The 14,432-nt window shown below is 39.1% G+C and overlaps 1 protein-coding gene across 1 annotated transcript in view; it reads left to right on the top strand.

Annotated features, from left to right (window-relative positions):
* The first annotated feature begins 6,152 nt into the window (after positions 1 to 6,152).
* Positions 6,153 to 14,432, top strand: part of XPO4 (exportin 4) — an 81,626-nt gene continuing 73,346 nt past the window's right edge. The window contains exon 1 of the mRNA XM_083362021.1: positions 6,153 to 8,972. Coding sequence (XP_083218147.1) covers positions 8,895 to 8,972 — 78 coding nt within the window. The 5' untranslated portion in view covers positions 6,153 to 8,894. The remainder of the gene's footprint in view (positions 8,973 to 14,432) is intronic.

Here is a 14,432-nt window from a genome sequence, read left to right as displayed (position 1 = left end):
GTTTGGTCTAACAGTTAAGGCACCAGGATTGAAACTAGGAGACTGAGAGTTCTAGCCCTGCCTTGGGCATAAAAGCCAGCGAGGTGACCTTGGGTCAGTCACTCTCTCAGCTCAACCTACCTCACAAGATTATTGCTGTGATGAAAAAATAATATAGATGGGGTAAAAAAGTCAAAATGTAAACATTAAAGCATTGTTCTTCATTAAACATTGTTCTGCCAATTTTCTTTAAGTGGTAAATAATATTATACACAGGGCTTTTTTTGTCATAGAACGCACAGGAACAGAATTCCGGCACCTTTTTCCGATGGATTTTCTAGAGTTGCGTTCTTTTCTTATTCCTATTCCTATTGTTTTCCTTCCAATCCTTGTTTGTTTTTGAAAATGCCCCACTGGCGGTATGGTGCGAGCGGGATTCCCTCCGGCACTGTCTGCCTCCTCTAGAAGGAGCCATGAAGCACCAGAGCACAACAGCCAGTGTGGCTTGATTGGCTGGGTTGGACCATGTGGTGTGGAAGCCGATGGTGGCAATTGGAGACACATAAACATGGAGGCCATCTTTCACGAGAGGGCGAGTCTTCTGCCTTCCCTTACAGAAGGTGGGGTGTGAGGTTAAAAAGAGGTGAAGCGAGAGGAAAGAAAGACGGCTGGTGAGGAAGCTTCCCCGACAGCGAAATTTTGCTGTTTCAGTTCCTTGGGTAGTTCAAAGGCTGGGATGTCTACGAAAATCTCTTTTTAGTCCTTTATACTTTATATTCAAACTGCAGAGGGGAAGAATAAGAATAAAGCCAATGTCTTGTGATTTGGAGGTATTATTATTAACATATATTAATTATGTATGAGTCAGATGTAAAGGTAGACCTACAGTATGAGGTTTAATCAGATCTATTTATTAAATTCCCCTTCATGGATTACTGCCTTGTCGTGGTGAAGGGGCTTGCATAATTCAATGAAGCTATGAGCTATGCCGTGCAGGGCCACCCAAGACGGAAAGGTCATAGCAGAGAGTTCTGACAAAATGTGATCCACGGGAGAAGGAAATGGCAAACCACTCCAGTATCTTTGCCATGAAAACCCTATGGACAGTACCAAAAGGCAAAACGATATGACGCTGGAAGATGAGCCCCTCAGGTCGGAAGGCATCCAATATGCTACTGCGGAAGAGCAGAGGGCTAGTACTAGTAGCACCAGAAATAATGAAGCGACTGGGCCAAAGCCGAAAGGACGCTCAGCTGTGGATATGTCTGGTGGTGAAAGAAAAGTCCGATGCTGTAAAGATTTTTTTCTCCATAGGAACCTGGAATGTAAGATCCATGAATCAAGGAAAGCTGGACGTGGTCAAACAAGAGATGACAAGACTAAACATCGACATCTTAGGTATCAGCGAACTAAAATGGACAGGAATGGGTGAATTTAATTCAGATGACCATCAAGTATACTACTGCGGGCAAGAATCCCTCAGAAGAAATGGGGTAGCCTTCATAGTCAATAAAAAAATAGGAAAAGCAATACTGGGATACAATCCTCAAAATGACAGAATGATCTCAGTACGAATCCAAGGCAAACCATTCAATATCACAGTAGTCCAAGTCTATGCCCCAACCACCGGTGCTGAAGAGGATGAAATTGACTGGTTCTATGAAGCCCTACAGCACCTTATAGAACTAACACCCCAAAATGATGTCCTTATCGTCATGGGGGATTGGAATGCTAAAGTAGGAAGCCAAAAGATAACTGGAATAACAGGCAAGTTTGACCTTGGAGTACAAAATGAAGCAGGCCACAGGCTGATAGAATGTTGTCAAGAGAATACGATGGTCATAGCAAACACTTTTCCAACAACCCAAGAGACGGCTCTACACATGGACATCACCAGACGGTCAACACAGAAATCAGATTGACTATATGTTCTGCAGCCAAAGATGGAGAAGCTCTATACAGTCAGTAAAATCAAGACCAGGAGCTAACTGTGGCTCAGACCATGAGCTTCTTGTTGCAAAGTTTAGGCTTAAATTAAAGAAAGTAGGGAAAAGCGCTAGGCCAGTCAGGTATGAATTAAATCATATCCCTGTTGAATATACAGTAGAGGTGACAAATAGATTTAAGGAATTAGATCTGACAGAGTGCCTGAAGAACTATGGACAGAGGTTCGCAACATTGTACAACAGGTAGAAACCAAAACCATCCCAAAGAAAAAGAAATGCAAGAAAGCAAAATGGCTGTCTGAGGAAGCTTTGCAAATAGCTGAGGAAAGGAGGGAAGCGAAAGGCAAGGGAGAAAAAGAAAGATATGCCCAATTAAATGCAGAATTCCAAAGAATAGCTAGAAGAGATAAGAATGCCTTCTTAAATGAACAATGCAAAGAAATAGAAGAAAACAATAGAATAGGGAGGACCAGAGATCTTTTCAAGAAAATTGGAGAGATGAAAGGAATGTTTCATGCAAAATTGGGCATGATAAAGGACCAAAACGGCAGGGACCTAACAGAGGCAGAAGAGATAAAGAAGAGGTGGCAAAATTACACAGAAGAACTATACAAGAATGAGCTTAACGTCCCTGACAATCACAATGAGGTGGTCACTGACCTCGAGCCAGACATCCTAGAATGTGAAGTGAAGTGGGCTTTAGAAAAGCTGAGCAACAACAAAGCTAGTGGAGGTGACAGTATTCCAGCTGAGCTATTCAAAATCTTAAAAGACGATGCAGTAAAAGTGCTACAGTCAATTTGCCAGCAAATTTGGAAAACTCAACAGTGGCCACAGGATTGGAAAAGATCAGTTTACATTCCAATTCCAAAGAAAGGCAGTGCCAAAGAATGTTCAAACTATCGCACCATTGCACTCATTTCTCATGCTAGTAAAGTTATGCTTAAAATTCTACAAGCTAGACTCCAGCAGTATGTGGATCGAGAACTACCAGAAGTACAGGCAGGATTTCAAAGAGGCAGAGGAACTAGAGATCAAATTGCTAACATACGCTGGATCATGGAGAAAGCTAGAGAGTTCCAGAAAAACATCTACTTCTGCTTCATTGACTATGCTAAAGCCTTTGATTGTGTGGATCATAACAAACTGTGTCAAGTCCTTAAAGAGATGGGCATACCAGACCATCTTATTTGTCTCTTGAGAAACCTATATGCGGGCCAAGAAGCAACAGTGAGAACTGGACACGGAACCACTGATTGGTTCAAAATTGGGAAAGGAGTCCGGCAAGGCTGTATACTGCCTTGCCTATTTAACTTATATGCAGAGCACATCATGAGAAAGGCAAGGCTAGATGAATCAAAAAGTTGGAATTAAGATTGCCGGAAGAAACATCAACAACTTAAGATATGCAGATGATACCACTCTAATGGCAGAAAGTGAAGAGGAACTAAAGAGCCTCTTGTTGCGAGTGAAGAAGGAGAGTGCAAAACTTGGGTTGAAACTAAACATTAAGAAAACCAAGATCATGGCATCTGGCCCTCTCAATTCCTGGCAAATAGATGGGGAAGAAATGGAGGTAGTGACAGATTTTATTTTCCTGGGCTCCAAGATCACTGCAGATGGGGACTGTAGCCAAGAAATTAAAAGACGCTTGCTCCTTGGGAGGAAAGCCATGGCAAATCTAGACAGCACACTAAAAAGCAGAGACATCACCCTGTCAACAAAAGTGCGTATAGTCAAGGCTATGGTCTTCCCAGTTGCAATGTATGGCAGTGAAAGCTGGACCATAAGAAAGGCTGAGCGCCAAAGAATTGAAGCCTTTGAACTATGGTGCTGGAGAAGACTCCTGCGAGTCCCTTGGACTGCAAGGCGATCAAACCGGTCAGTCCTAGAGATCAATCCTGACTGCTCTTTAGAAGGCCAGATCCTGAAGCTAAAACTCAAATACTTTGGCCACCTAATGAGAAGGAAGGACTCACTGGAGAAGCGCCTAATGCTGGGAAAGATTGAGGGCAATAGAAGAAGGGGACGGCAGAGAATGAGGTGGCTGGATGGAGTCACTGAAGCAGTAGGCGTGAGCTTAAATGGACTCCAGAAGATGGTAGAGGACAGGAAGCCCTGGAGGAATATTGTCCATAGGGTTGCGATGGGTCGGACACGACTTTGCAACTAACAACAACAACAAAATTTATTAAATTGGGTTTAACTTAAAGGTAAATTAAAAGTAATCTGTTCACTGACAAAGTTTCAGCTTTAATTTGTTTCAAGTCAACATCCATATTTAACTCCAAATGTAAATTTTTCCACCTTGTCAACTTCTTAAAAATAATTCAATCTTTTACAAGCAACCAAATTTTGTTTTATTGGGCCAATTTCACTCCACGTAGAAAGCTGACATTTCCACTTATTAAACTAAATGGGTATGCTAGTGGTAAATGTCCCAAAAGTTTAATAAAATGCCTTCTTGTAATTTAAAGCCACACGGTGCATGGTAACATTAATAGTATTAACTTACCTTGAACAAAAATCCTAGTCTTTTAGATGCACTAAAATTTGAAGGGTTTTTTTTTTCAATTACAAAGGTAAACCTTGTAGGGTAGGCAAGGCGGTTGTATGATATGCATAAGTTCCGGCACCTTTTTTTTTTTTTACAAAAACAGCACTGATTATACATATAATCCAAAGAAATGATATCATTACCATAACTTTACAGTGACGAGATTGGATTCATAACTGCTCTCTACTGATCCTAACATAGAATTTACCCATTTTTTCACAAATTTTGCATATTTGGTTGTTACTGAATGCTTCACTACATTCTAGTTACTAAACTTCAAATTCTGTTCTCAAATTAATTTTATCAGCATAGATCCCAGCAGCATATGGGAGATTTTTTTAAGCAGCACAGTACATTGGTTTGTTATGTGTTTTTATGTTATTCCATTGCTCATATCCATAAGTCACTCTCATTACATTTGAGAATAAGCCATTTGGAGTTTTTCTCTGTAATTCCTAATGATCTAGTTAGTGAAGAACTAATGAAACATATCTAGATAAAATATCCACCATATGGACAAGTATAATTTAAGTGGAAATAAGTCATAAGGCTTATTTCAAGTGCTGAGGCACAATCTGTCCGGAAGATTAATGATGCACCTACAAAGAGAACACTTTGTCCAATGATGCTGTTAATAGTTCCTTATGAAATAATTTGTGAGATTATAACATTGGGATCATTTTTATATTATTTTTTATTATGGATAGTATACAATAGTTTCTGTATTTAGTTTAAATAACTGTGGTATGTGAATCCAGTCATTATGGTTTATGTCAAATCACTTATACTTTATTCAATTATGGTTAATGATCAAACCATAAATCGTCATTGTTTCTGTGTCCATCCTCGGCACTTACCAGGCTTTCTATGCACCCGATTCGTGTAGAAAATTAACTAATTTTCAAAATGGGAAATTAGCATCTGTGAAACAAAATGCTAGTTTTTAACATGATTAAAAACATGATTAAGGGAGGCTCAGCCAATCTGAATGTATACATGGTTGTACTTTGACAATAAAGGTTCATTCATGATTTTCACTTCCAAGAAAGCCTCTGGACTCCATATAGACTCATGACTTCCTTGGAAATAAAAATTATTGGCAATTATAATCATTATATTTAAAGGCGGAAGCAATAACCTTGAGAAACAGGAAGAACTGCAACTAAGATTATGGTGAGATAAGAGAAATCTTTTATCTTTTTCAATACCATAGTTCAAAAGTTCAAAGTTCTTTCTATCCTGTTTCTTCAAAGTCCAACTTTTGCTTTCTATAACGTCACAGACACAGAGAATTGCTCGTACAATTCTGATTTTGGAGGTATAGACACATCACAACATCTGAATCTTTTCCAAGGCCTTCACAGTTGGCCTCTCAAGTGCTATTCTGTGATTATTTCTTGACTGCTTGTCCTTTTATTAGTGTTGGTTGATCCTAAAAGGTAGAAGTTATCTACCACTTTGATATCTTTATTGTCAATTCTAGGGCTGGTTGCTGTATCCATTGTCATTATTTTGGTCTTTATATTTAATTTTAAGCCAGGTACAGAAGATTGCTTTTTAGCAAAGAAAGTTGAAAGTGATGTAAAAAGCTGACAGAATTGAAAGATTAAAAATGGACACAGGTAAGAGAAAGAAAAGTCAGGGCCCCATATTAGTGCACATCATGAATATTTTATTGCGAACATAATGTATAAGGCAGAGTAGATTCACACAGAACATTAAGACCAAACCACCCAAATAATACTTTAATTTAGGTATACTGTAGGAACTGGGTCAGGAACTGTAATCCTGAAGAAAGCCATTTCCAATTCATTCTTTGCACTGGCTCAGAATCAGATCTGAGCCTCTGCCCTTCCAAGACATTATTGGTAATATCCAAGAGATTCAGTTTTTTCCCCCTGGTTCTTTATTGGTTTATCTGAGATTGCAGCAAACTTTTCTCCTTTTGTGTTTCTGCAGCTTGTGGGTGGTTTGTTTCTAGTTGACAGGAACTCTTGCTTTCCTCCTGTCTCCATCTCCAGCCCCTGGTGTCATCTGTATGTATTTAACATGTATGTTTTCTCTTCTCTACTTCTGTCACAATGTGCAACCATGATGAAAGGCAGTGGGAAAAGGAAATGGTTGCAAAAGCCCAGTGCCTTTGTGCTGTCACCTTCACAACGTAGACGAGGATTATAGATTAGGGAAGAAATGCAACTCTGCAGCTAGAAAGCCTTTCCTTAATGCAGTGATGGCGAACCTTTTAGAGACCGAGTGCCCAAACAGCAACCCAAAACCTACTTATGTATCATCGGATGCCAGGTGGGCGTGGCCCATTGGGTGGGTGTGGCTGTGGCGGTAACGGCAGACTGGGTAGGACTAAAAAGTTCAATCAATCAATTTCAACTTTGCAAGATCTTTTTTTCCCCACAAGAAGTTGAAATTGATTGATTGATTGAACCCTTTTTTTTTTTGCACATGGCGGCAGAGGCCTAAAGTGAAAAGGTTTTATAAAACCCAGCTGAAGGCCTAGGACTGGGGCAACAGTGCGTGTGCCCACAGAGAGGGCTCTGCGTGCCACCCGTGGCACGTGTGCAATAGGTTCGCCACCACAGCCTTAATGCAATTGCTGTCTCTCCCCTCTCCTTTCTGAGACATGACCAAAGGATCAGATTCACAATGAATTGAAAATGTTAAGAGGGAGCAGTGAGGGCTGTGATAGGGGAGCTACTACAGTAATGACTTCTTTGCATTCCCCTATTGGTCAACTAAAAATGGATACTGGGTGACTCAGAGGGTTCTGCAGAGTTTTCTGCATTTTGAGGATGAAAGAAGTGAAGATGAGTGCAGATTGGGCTTGAGTTGAAAGCTCCTCAAAGAAAAAACAATACTGTGTACATAATTTAATCATAATAGATCAAGAATGCTGCAACTGCACTTTAATGCTTAAACCTTTGGTCCAGATGAGATCATATTCAGAATATGCTAGACATGATGCAGGTGAATGAGTTACCGTAAATGGTCAAAAGATATTCTGAAGTGCACAGATTATATAGTCTTCACCTAGTAAAAAATAAACAACCTTGTATTATACTAAATCAGTTTGCTATTAAAACAAGGAATGGATAGATACAATATCTCTACCCCAAAAACATTCATTTCTAGATCTTCACATACCGTAGAATAGGTGGGAGAAAAAGGCAGAAGAAATTAAACAATGACCATACTATGAATAGAGTTAGCATTTGACACAGCAGTGATGTGAATTCTTTCATAATAGCATTGTGGTTTTGTTAAATGACTGCTTACCTGAGCTTTTGTGTCTTGGGAAATAATTTATTGCAGTATAAGCCTTGTCAGCGAAGAAAGGATCAATATTTACTTACAGTACTTGCTTTATTTTGTTTTCAATATTGCCTTGGTGTCTCAGGGTTGATGGTGCTACTCAAGTACAAAAAACTTTGGGCCAGATGAAATGTATTTGGTAGACAAGTATGATGTACCGTAAGAATCTCCACACTGTGAGTTGCAACATCTGATAGTTAAGCTGGCTATGCGATATTACCACGCATTACATGTTCTTACACAATTTTTACTATACAGAATTATTTAAAAGAACAGAAGGACATCCTAATGGAGATACTTATGGTTGGTTCCATAACTAATTTTGGACACAGAATTATATAAATTCCACATCATGTAGTATTCTGCAAAAATTCAATCACTTTTCTGTTGTCTTTCAAAATTTCTATAAATAAGGAACTGGGAAGAAGTAACTAACTTAAGTATTGCCTTAGCTGTGCATTGTGCTTTTTGGGAGAATCCACCCTTTAAAAAACAAAACGCAAATGCACAAAAACCTCGTACATGGATTGCTTCCAACTTGCTTGGAGAGCAAATCCTTTGACCTGGGTGACCCTCCCTCGAATCCTTTATGGCTGGCAGTGGACTGGAGTTATACGGGGCTAAGAATGGAAAGAGCCAGTCCCAGATCCACCGGCGTTTCTCGCAGTTTAGCTGGCGAAGGGCTTAAATCTCGAGTTATTGAGAGCTGGTGGATGCTGGCGTCCTCTTTGAGTGTTTAGGCTTCCGACAACCCGCTCCAAGCCGTCACCACCTCAGCCCCTTTGGCTTTACGACCGCGAGGGGTGGGGAAAGGGTCGAGCCGCATGCCCCACACACACCCCCTCTCCGCCCCGACCCGGCGGAACTGCTCTCTCGCCATTTTCCCCGAAGCCATTTCAAGAGACGACCCGCTGCTTCCGCCACCCCCGCAGCCGGCGGGGAGCGCCTCACGACCGCTCCGCCGGGCCGGCACGACCTGCCCTCTCCAGCGCTCCCTCCGGGCCCCCTCTGCTCTCCGGGATCCTGGATTGGCTGGTCGGCCGCCTCGTCCCAGAATGCATTGCATGGCGCGTCATTGAAGAGAGACCATGATGGCGGCGGCCGCGGCGGCGGGGGGAGCCTCCGAAGTGATCGCTCAGCTGGAGAGCGCGGCCAAAGTGCTGATGGTGAGGGAGCCGCGTGGGTCGGAAGGTCGACAGATCGGCCGGGGGCGGAGCGGATGGTGGGGTGGAAAAAGCCGACCTCTGTCCTTAAGGGAAGCCCTGTGAGTGCCCCTTCCCCGGGGATGACTGTCTTTGGGCTCCTCTAGGGAAGCATCCTCGGATAACCCCGGGAGGTGGCATGGCCTTTCGTGCCCTAGAAACTTTGCAACAGGCCGGGTCTTCCTCTCCCATTCCTTCTTATCGGAAGCCCCGTGCATCTTTCCTCCAGCATGAGTCTCTTTGACCCCAGGCGGGCAAAGGTGGGCAGAATCACGGTGCTGGCCGCCCTTCGCTTTTGTCCCTGTCGCTTTCCATCACCTCTTTAATGTTGTGTGAGGCTTGGATTCCATTCATTGATACCATCATATCCCAACATAATCCTTTCCTTTTCACTTCGACATCCACGTGCTCAAATTTGGAATCGGGAGTGGTTTCCCCACTTCCCAGTTTCTATCCTGGTTCTCCCCTCCCCCTTCCCTTTTAATACCATTTTTCATGTCTTCTGATAAGAGTGTTTTAATATCAGCTTCTAATACATAGCCGTTTTACCAACACTGCATGTAGTGTATTGCCTTTTTCTTTTCTTTTTCTCATATATTATTACACTGTGCTACTGAAATGGTTGTTCAGTTTGCTTTTTTCTTTCTCAGTGGTGGATGGATATGTAAAAGAACCAAGTTTCAATAGCAGAACCTTTTCTTTTATGGAGATTTTCTTCAAGGCTAGAAACTCATGCTCCAAAATGCTACTTGTGATTAAACTAAAATAACTTTATATTTGTTCTCTCTCATGAATTAAATACATTAAAACAGGGAAAATTCAAAACTTCTCAAAGAGCAAAGAATATCAGTAATCTTCTAGATTAGTGGCTTTTGCTGTACCAATGTATGGAATGTGTATAGACTTACTGAGTAAATGGATTATAATCTGCTCTACTTCCCAGGCAGTAAATAATGAACATTCTCTATAATAACTCCATGCAAAAAAGAAACAAGCTACAATCAGGATAGTTTTATATCTAGATTTATTACATCAGCTTTCTTTTCTTGAGTTCAGAATTATGCTTTATTTTTCTCCTTCTTAATAATGCTTTGGTGTGCTAGGCTATCAGAGTGCTTTTTGGAAATATCAGACAGACAGACTGATGATATAAACATATTAAGAATACAGATGGAAATAATATTTTGAAATTAATTATAAGAATCTTTCCTGTGGGAAAATGCTGTTTTGAATTTTTAAAAAAATAATAGAATGGGACTTTGAACACTGAAATTTGACTTACTAATGTAGACTGGAGCAATGTCATTTTAGGTAGTGAGATTATTCATATATCTCTGTTTCTTGTTATCAAATATACATCAATGTCTCTTTTATGGCAGCTGCTTTACAGTTTAGCTGAATAACCCAACATGCAATGCAAATAACGCTCCTAGCACATTAAAAAGTCAGGACAAAAGATTCCTAGCTAGCCCTCACCCTCTGTGGTACAAAGTTTTATTAGAGGGTAGGATACAGCATTCAGATAAATAATAATTCTAAGATGATGTAGTCTAGTACTGTACCATATGAGATCCCTGAACATCTAACTTGGTTTTTAAGAAGTCTTTAAACTACCTGAGGCAAGAGTTCAACTTATCTTTTTGCTGCTAAGCTTGAACAATTTTGAAGTACAAAGCATGACTTGCTAATGCAAAAGGTGCAACCCTGGTTGCCACTAGATGTGTGCCAGATGATATACTTATTATAGTGTATACTTGATTATGAATACATTTTTATAACAATTTTATTGAAATTTAAACTTACAAAAATAAACTAAAAGTAAGAAAATATAAACAAGAAAAAAATAGAAATTGCAAAAAGGAGAAATATAGAAAAAAGAAAAGAAAGAAATATAGAAAAAAATAACTTCCCCTTCAACAAGACAAGTATAAACATTTTCAATAGCTTAACACCTCTAATATTTCAACCAAAACTATCTTCATCTCATATCTCTCATACACACACACACACACACACACAGGGACGCGGTGGCTCAGTGGGTTAGGACACTGAGCCTGTCGATCAGAAGGTCAGCAGTTTGGTGGGTCAAATCCCGAGTGCCGCATAAAAGAGTGAGCGCCTGTTACTCGTCCCAGCTTCTGCCAACCTAGCAGTTCGAAAGCACGTAAAAATGCAAGTAGAAAAATAGGGATCACTATGGTGGGAAGGTAACAGCGTTCCATGTGCCTTTGGTGTCCAGTCATGCTGGCCACATGACCACGGAGATGTCCTCGGACAAGCGCTGGCTCTTCGGCTTTGAAACGGAGATGAGCACCGGCCCCTAGAGTCGGAAACGACTAGCACGCATGTGCGGGGGAACCTTTACCTTTATATACTGCTCAAAAAAATAAAGGGAACACAAGATAAGACATCCTACTATTAAATACAGTACATTGTGTTGTTTAAGTGTTCCCTTTATTTTTTTTGAGCAGTATATATACACATATACATACACACACACACACACACACACATATATATATATATCTGAAAATCAATTTCATAATTTATAATTCTAGGTTGACTGTAAATACGTTTAGTTAACTTATGCTGATTTCTTCTACTAATCAATGCAAACTTTTGGTTTTTTTTTAGTATCTATAGATCTTCAAACTCTCTTGAGAGAGTGATAAACCATGAATAACATATCTAAATGAACTTATTTGGTAGACTTTAAGATTGCCTCCTACCTTAGTAAACTTGAATCTATTCAGGGAATTGCAAATGTCATAAATTACACTAATGAGACTTTAATTTGGTCTGTAATTCTTTTACACAAAATGGTATTAGTGCTAAAAATCTTAAGAGGTTTGATAAAAATTCTTAATGGTAATGATGAAAATAATAGTGTGAATAGTCTGCTAAAATAAATTGTAAACTGGAATTGGTAAAAAAATGTTTTTTTAAAGAGTGCTAAATAATTTGGCATAACATTATCCCAATTTTATCCAGCTCCTTTAATGTTCAGACTGTTTTGCACTATTCTGAAGTTGTAATGTGTTCCTTGAATAAGAACACAGTATGTGATCCTACCAAATAATGCTGAATTATATTTTTTAGTATTCTTCATTGTTGACCTTGTGGTTGAGAATTAGCCAAATTCACAACTTTTGAACTTTTGATAAATAGATTTTTAAGTTTATATACTCACAGGTTTTAATTCAGGAGGTTTAATCCCAAAATAAGAATCTCATTACAACCTTAGACTACAATCTTACAAGCATATAAACTCAGTGAAGTTTGATTCTGAGTAAGCATTTTTAGGACTGCATTTTCAAATTGCATGTCTAATAGATCAAACTATGTAAAAATTATATACCTCCTCCTTGTATCTTGAACATACCCATAGTTTCATTCATTTGTCATTTTGCTAATTTTAAGCCAAGTATACTAAAGTGAGAATATTTTTTTATCATATTTGTTTGAATTGCAAATATTTGATTACTGTAAATGCAAATATCTATATTGTACCTAACTGTATGAAGGCTAGAAATGTACAAATCTGTAAAAAGAGAAAAACTTGATGAATTTTTTTTCTCAGTTCCCCAGGACTAATTATCTATCATCTATCTATCTATCTATCTATCTATCTATCTATCTATCTATCTATCTATCTATCTTTTCATATATATATGAAATAGCTATATCAGTCTCCCTTTAATTCTTTGTTAGCAATCCAAATTTGTTTAATATACATACATACATACATATATTCCTCAACTCTCAACAGTTCATTTAGTGACCATTCAAAGTTACAACAGCAATGAAAACAGTGACATATGACCATTTTTCACTTATGACTGTTGCAGCATATCTGTAGCCATGTGGTCAAAATTTGGATGATTGGCAACTGGTTCATATTGATGATGGTTTATATTGATGATGGTTGCAGTGTCCTGGGGTCATGTGATCCCCTTTTTCAACCTTTTAGCAAACATTGTCACTGGGGAAGCCATGTTAACAACCATGTTACTAACTTAATAACTGCAGTGATTCACTTAACAACTGTGACAAGAAAGGTCATAAATGGGGCAAAATTTACTTAACAGTTGTCTCGCTTAGCAACAGAAATTTTGCGTTCAGTTGTGGTCGTACATTGAGGACTATGTTTAGCTCCCTGTTCTACCCAGTTGCTATCCCTAAAAATGCAGCTTTCCTATAGCAGTTTGAACAACTAAAATGCCAGTGATACCAATGAGAGCAGACTTTGATGTTTCACGTCTTTAAATTGCTTAGAAACGGTGGTGGTTGGGGGCGGGGAGGATTTTAGTTCAGTATGTAATACTTGGATATATTTTGTAAGAACGTCAGTTAATTAACCTTTTTTTTCTTTTTAGTGTAATTAAGCTCAGCAGACTATCAGAGAAAGCAAGATGCAGTAACTGATGTACATAGTTTTACCCTGCAGCAACTTTATGAATCAAGAGATGTCTGCATATTAGTATGTGCTGCCATCTGCTTGTAAATCTAGAACACAGTACAGTACAGTACAAATAGCCCTTGACTTACAACAGTTCATTTAGTGAGTGTTTAGTTACAAGGGCACTGAAATAGTTACTTATACCAGTGGCCAGTTTTCACACTTACAATCGTTTGCAGCATCTCCATGGTCACATGATCAGAATTCAGAAGCTTGGCAACTGACTCATATTTATGACGGTTGCAGTGTCCCAGGATCATGTAATCACCTTTTGCAACCTTTTGACAAGCACATCAATGGGGAAACCAGATTCACTTAACAACCGTGTTATTAACTTAATTACTTAATTTACCTGCAGTTATTCACTTAACAACTGTGGCAAGAAAGGTCACAAAATGGGGCAAACCTCGCTTAACAAATGTCTTGCTTAACAATAGAATTTTTGTGCTCAGTTGTGGTTGTAAGTCGAGGACTACCTGCGCAGTAAAGCAAAAAGAAGTTTTACCAGTGGGAAAGTTCTGTTCTCAAAATAATTTTGAAGAATAGGAGGTAATTCATGATAATCATGCACAGATTCTAAATACTGTCTAAAATTTCTGGCAGGAGATCAGGCATCCCTAAAATTTGTGGTTTCTAAATGATTGACTTTCAAATCCCATAATTTTTGCAAATAGAGCTATTAAAATTGCTGCGATTTGCTAGTCATGACCAGCCTGAGTCCCACTGATTTCACTAAGTATATTCTCAGTGTGACTAAGTAGGGATCAAACCTTAAGCTTTTATACAATACTGTATTCTTATGTGTTCATAATATCTTAATGTATTCTGTGCCATGACTGATGATCTTGGCATGGGCTTTACTCTGAAAGTTGCCTGTAAATATTTTGAACAAAGAGTTAGTTATAGAATTGTTGCCTTTGCCAATACTTGTATGAGGAAAGGGTATGAAAGACTCAGTAAAAGTA

The sequence above is a fragment of the Vipera ursinii genome (assembly GCF_947247035.1).
Source record: "Vipera ursinii genome assembly, chromosome: 4".
In the NCBI taxonomy this organism is placed as follows: domain Eukaryota; kingdom Metazoa; phylum Chordata; class Lepidosauria; order Squamata; family Viperidae; genus Vipera; species Vipera ursinii.
The sequence above is the reverse complement of the archived record's forward strand: the minus strand, read 5'-3'. Positions and strand labels throughout refer to the sequence as shown.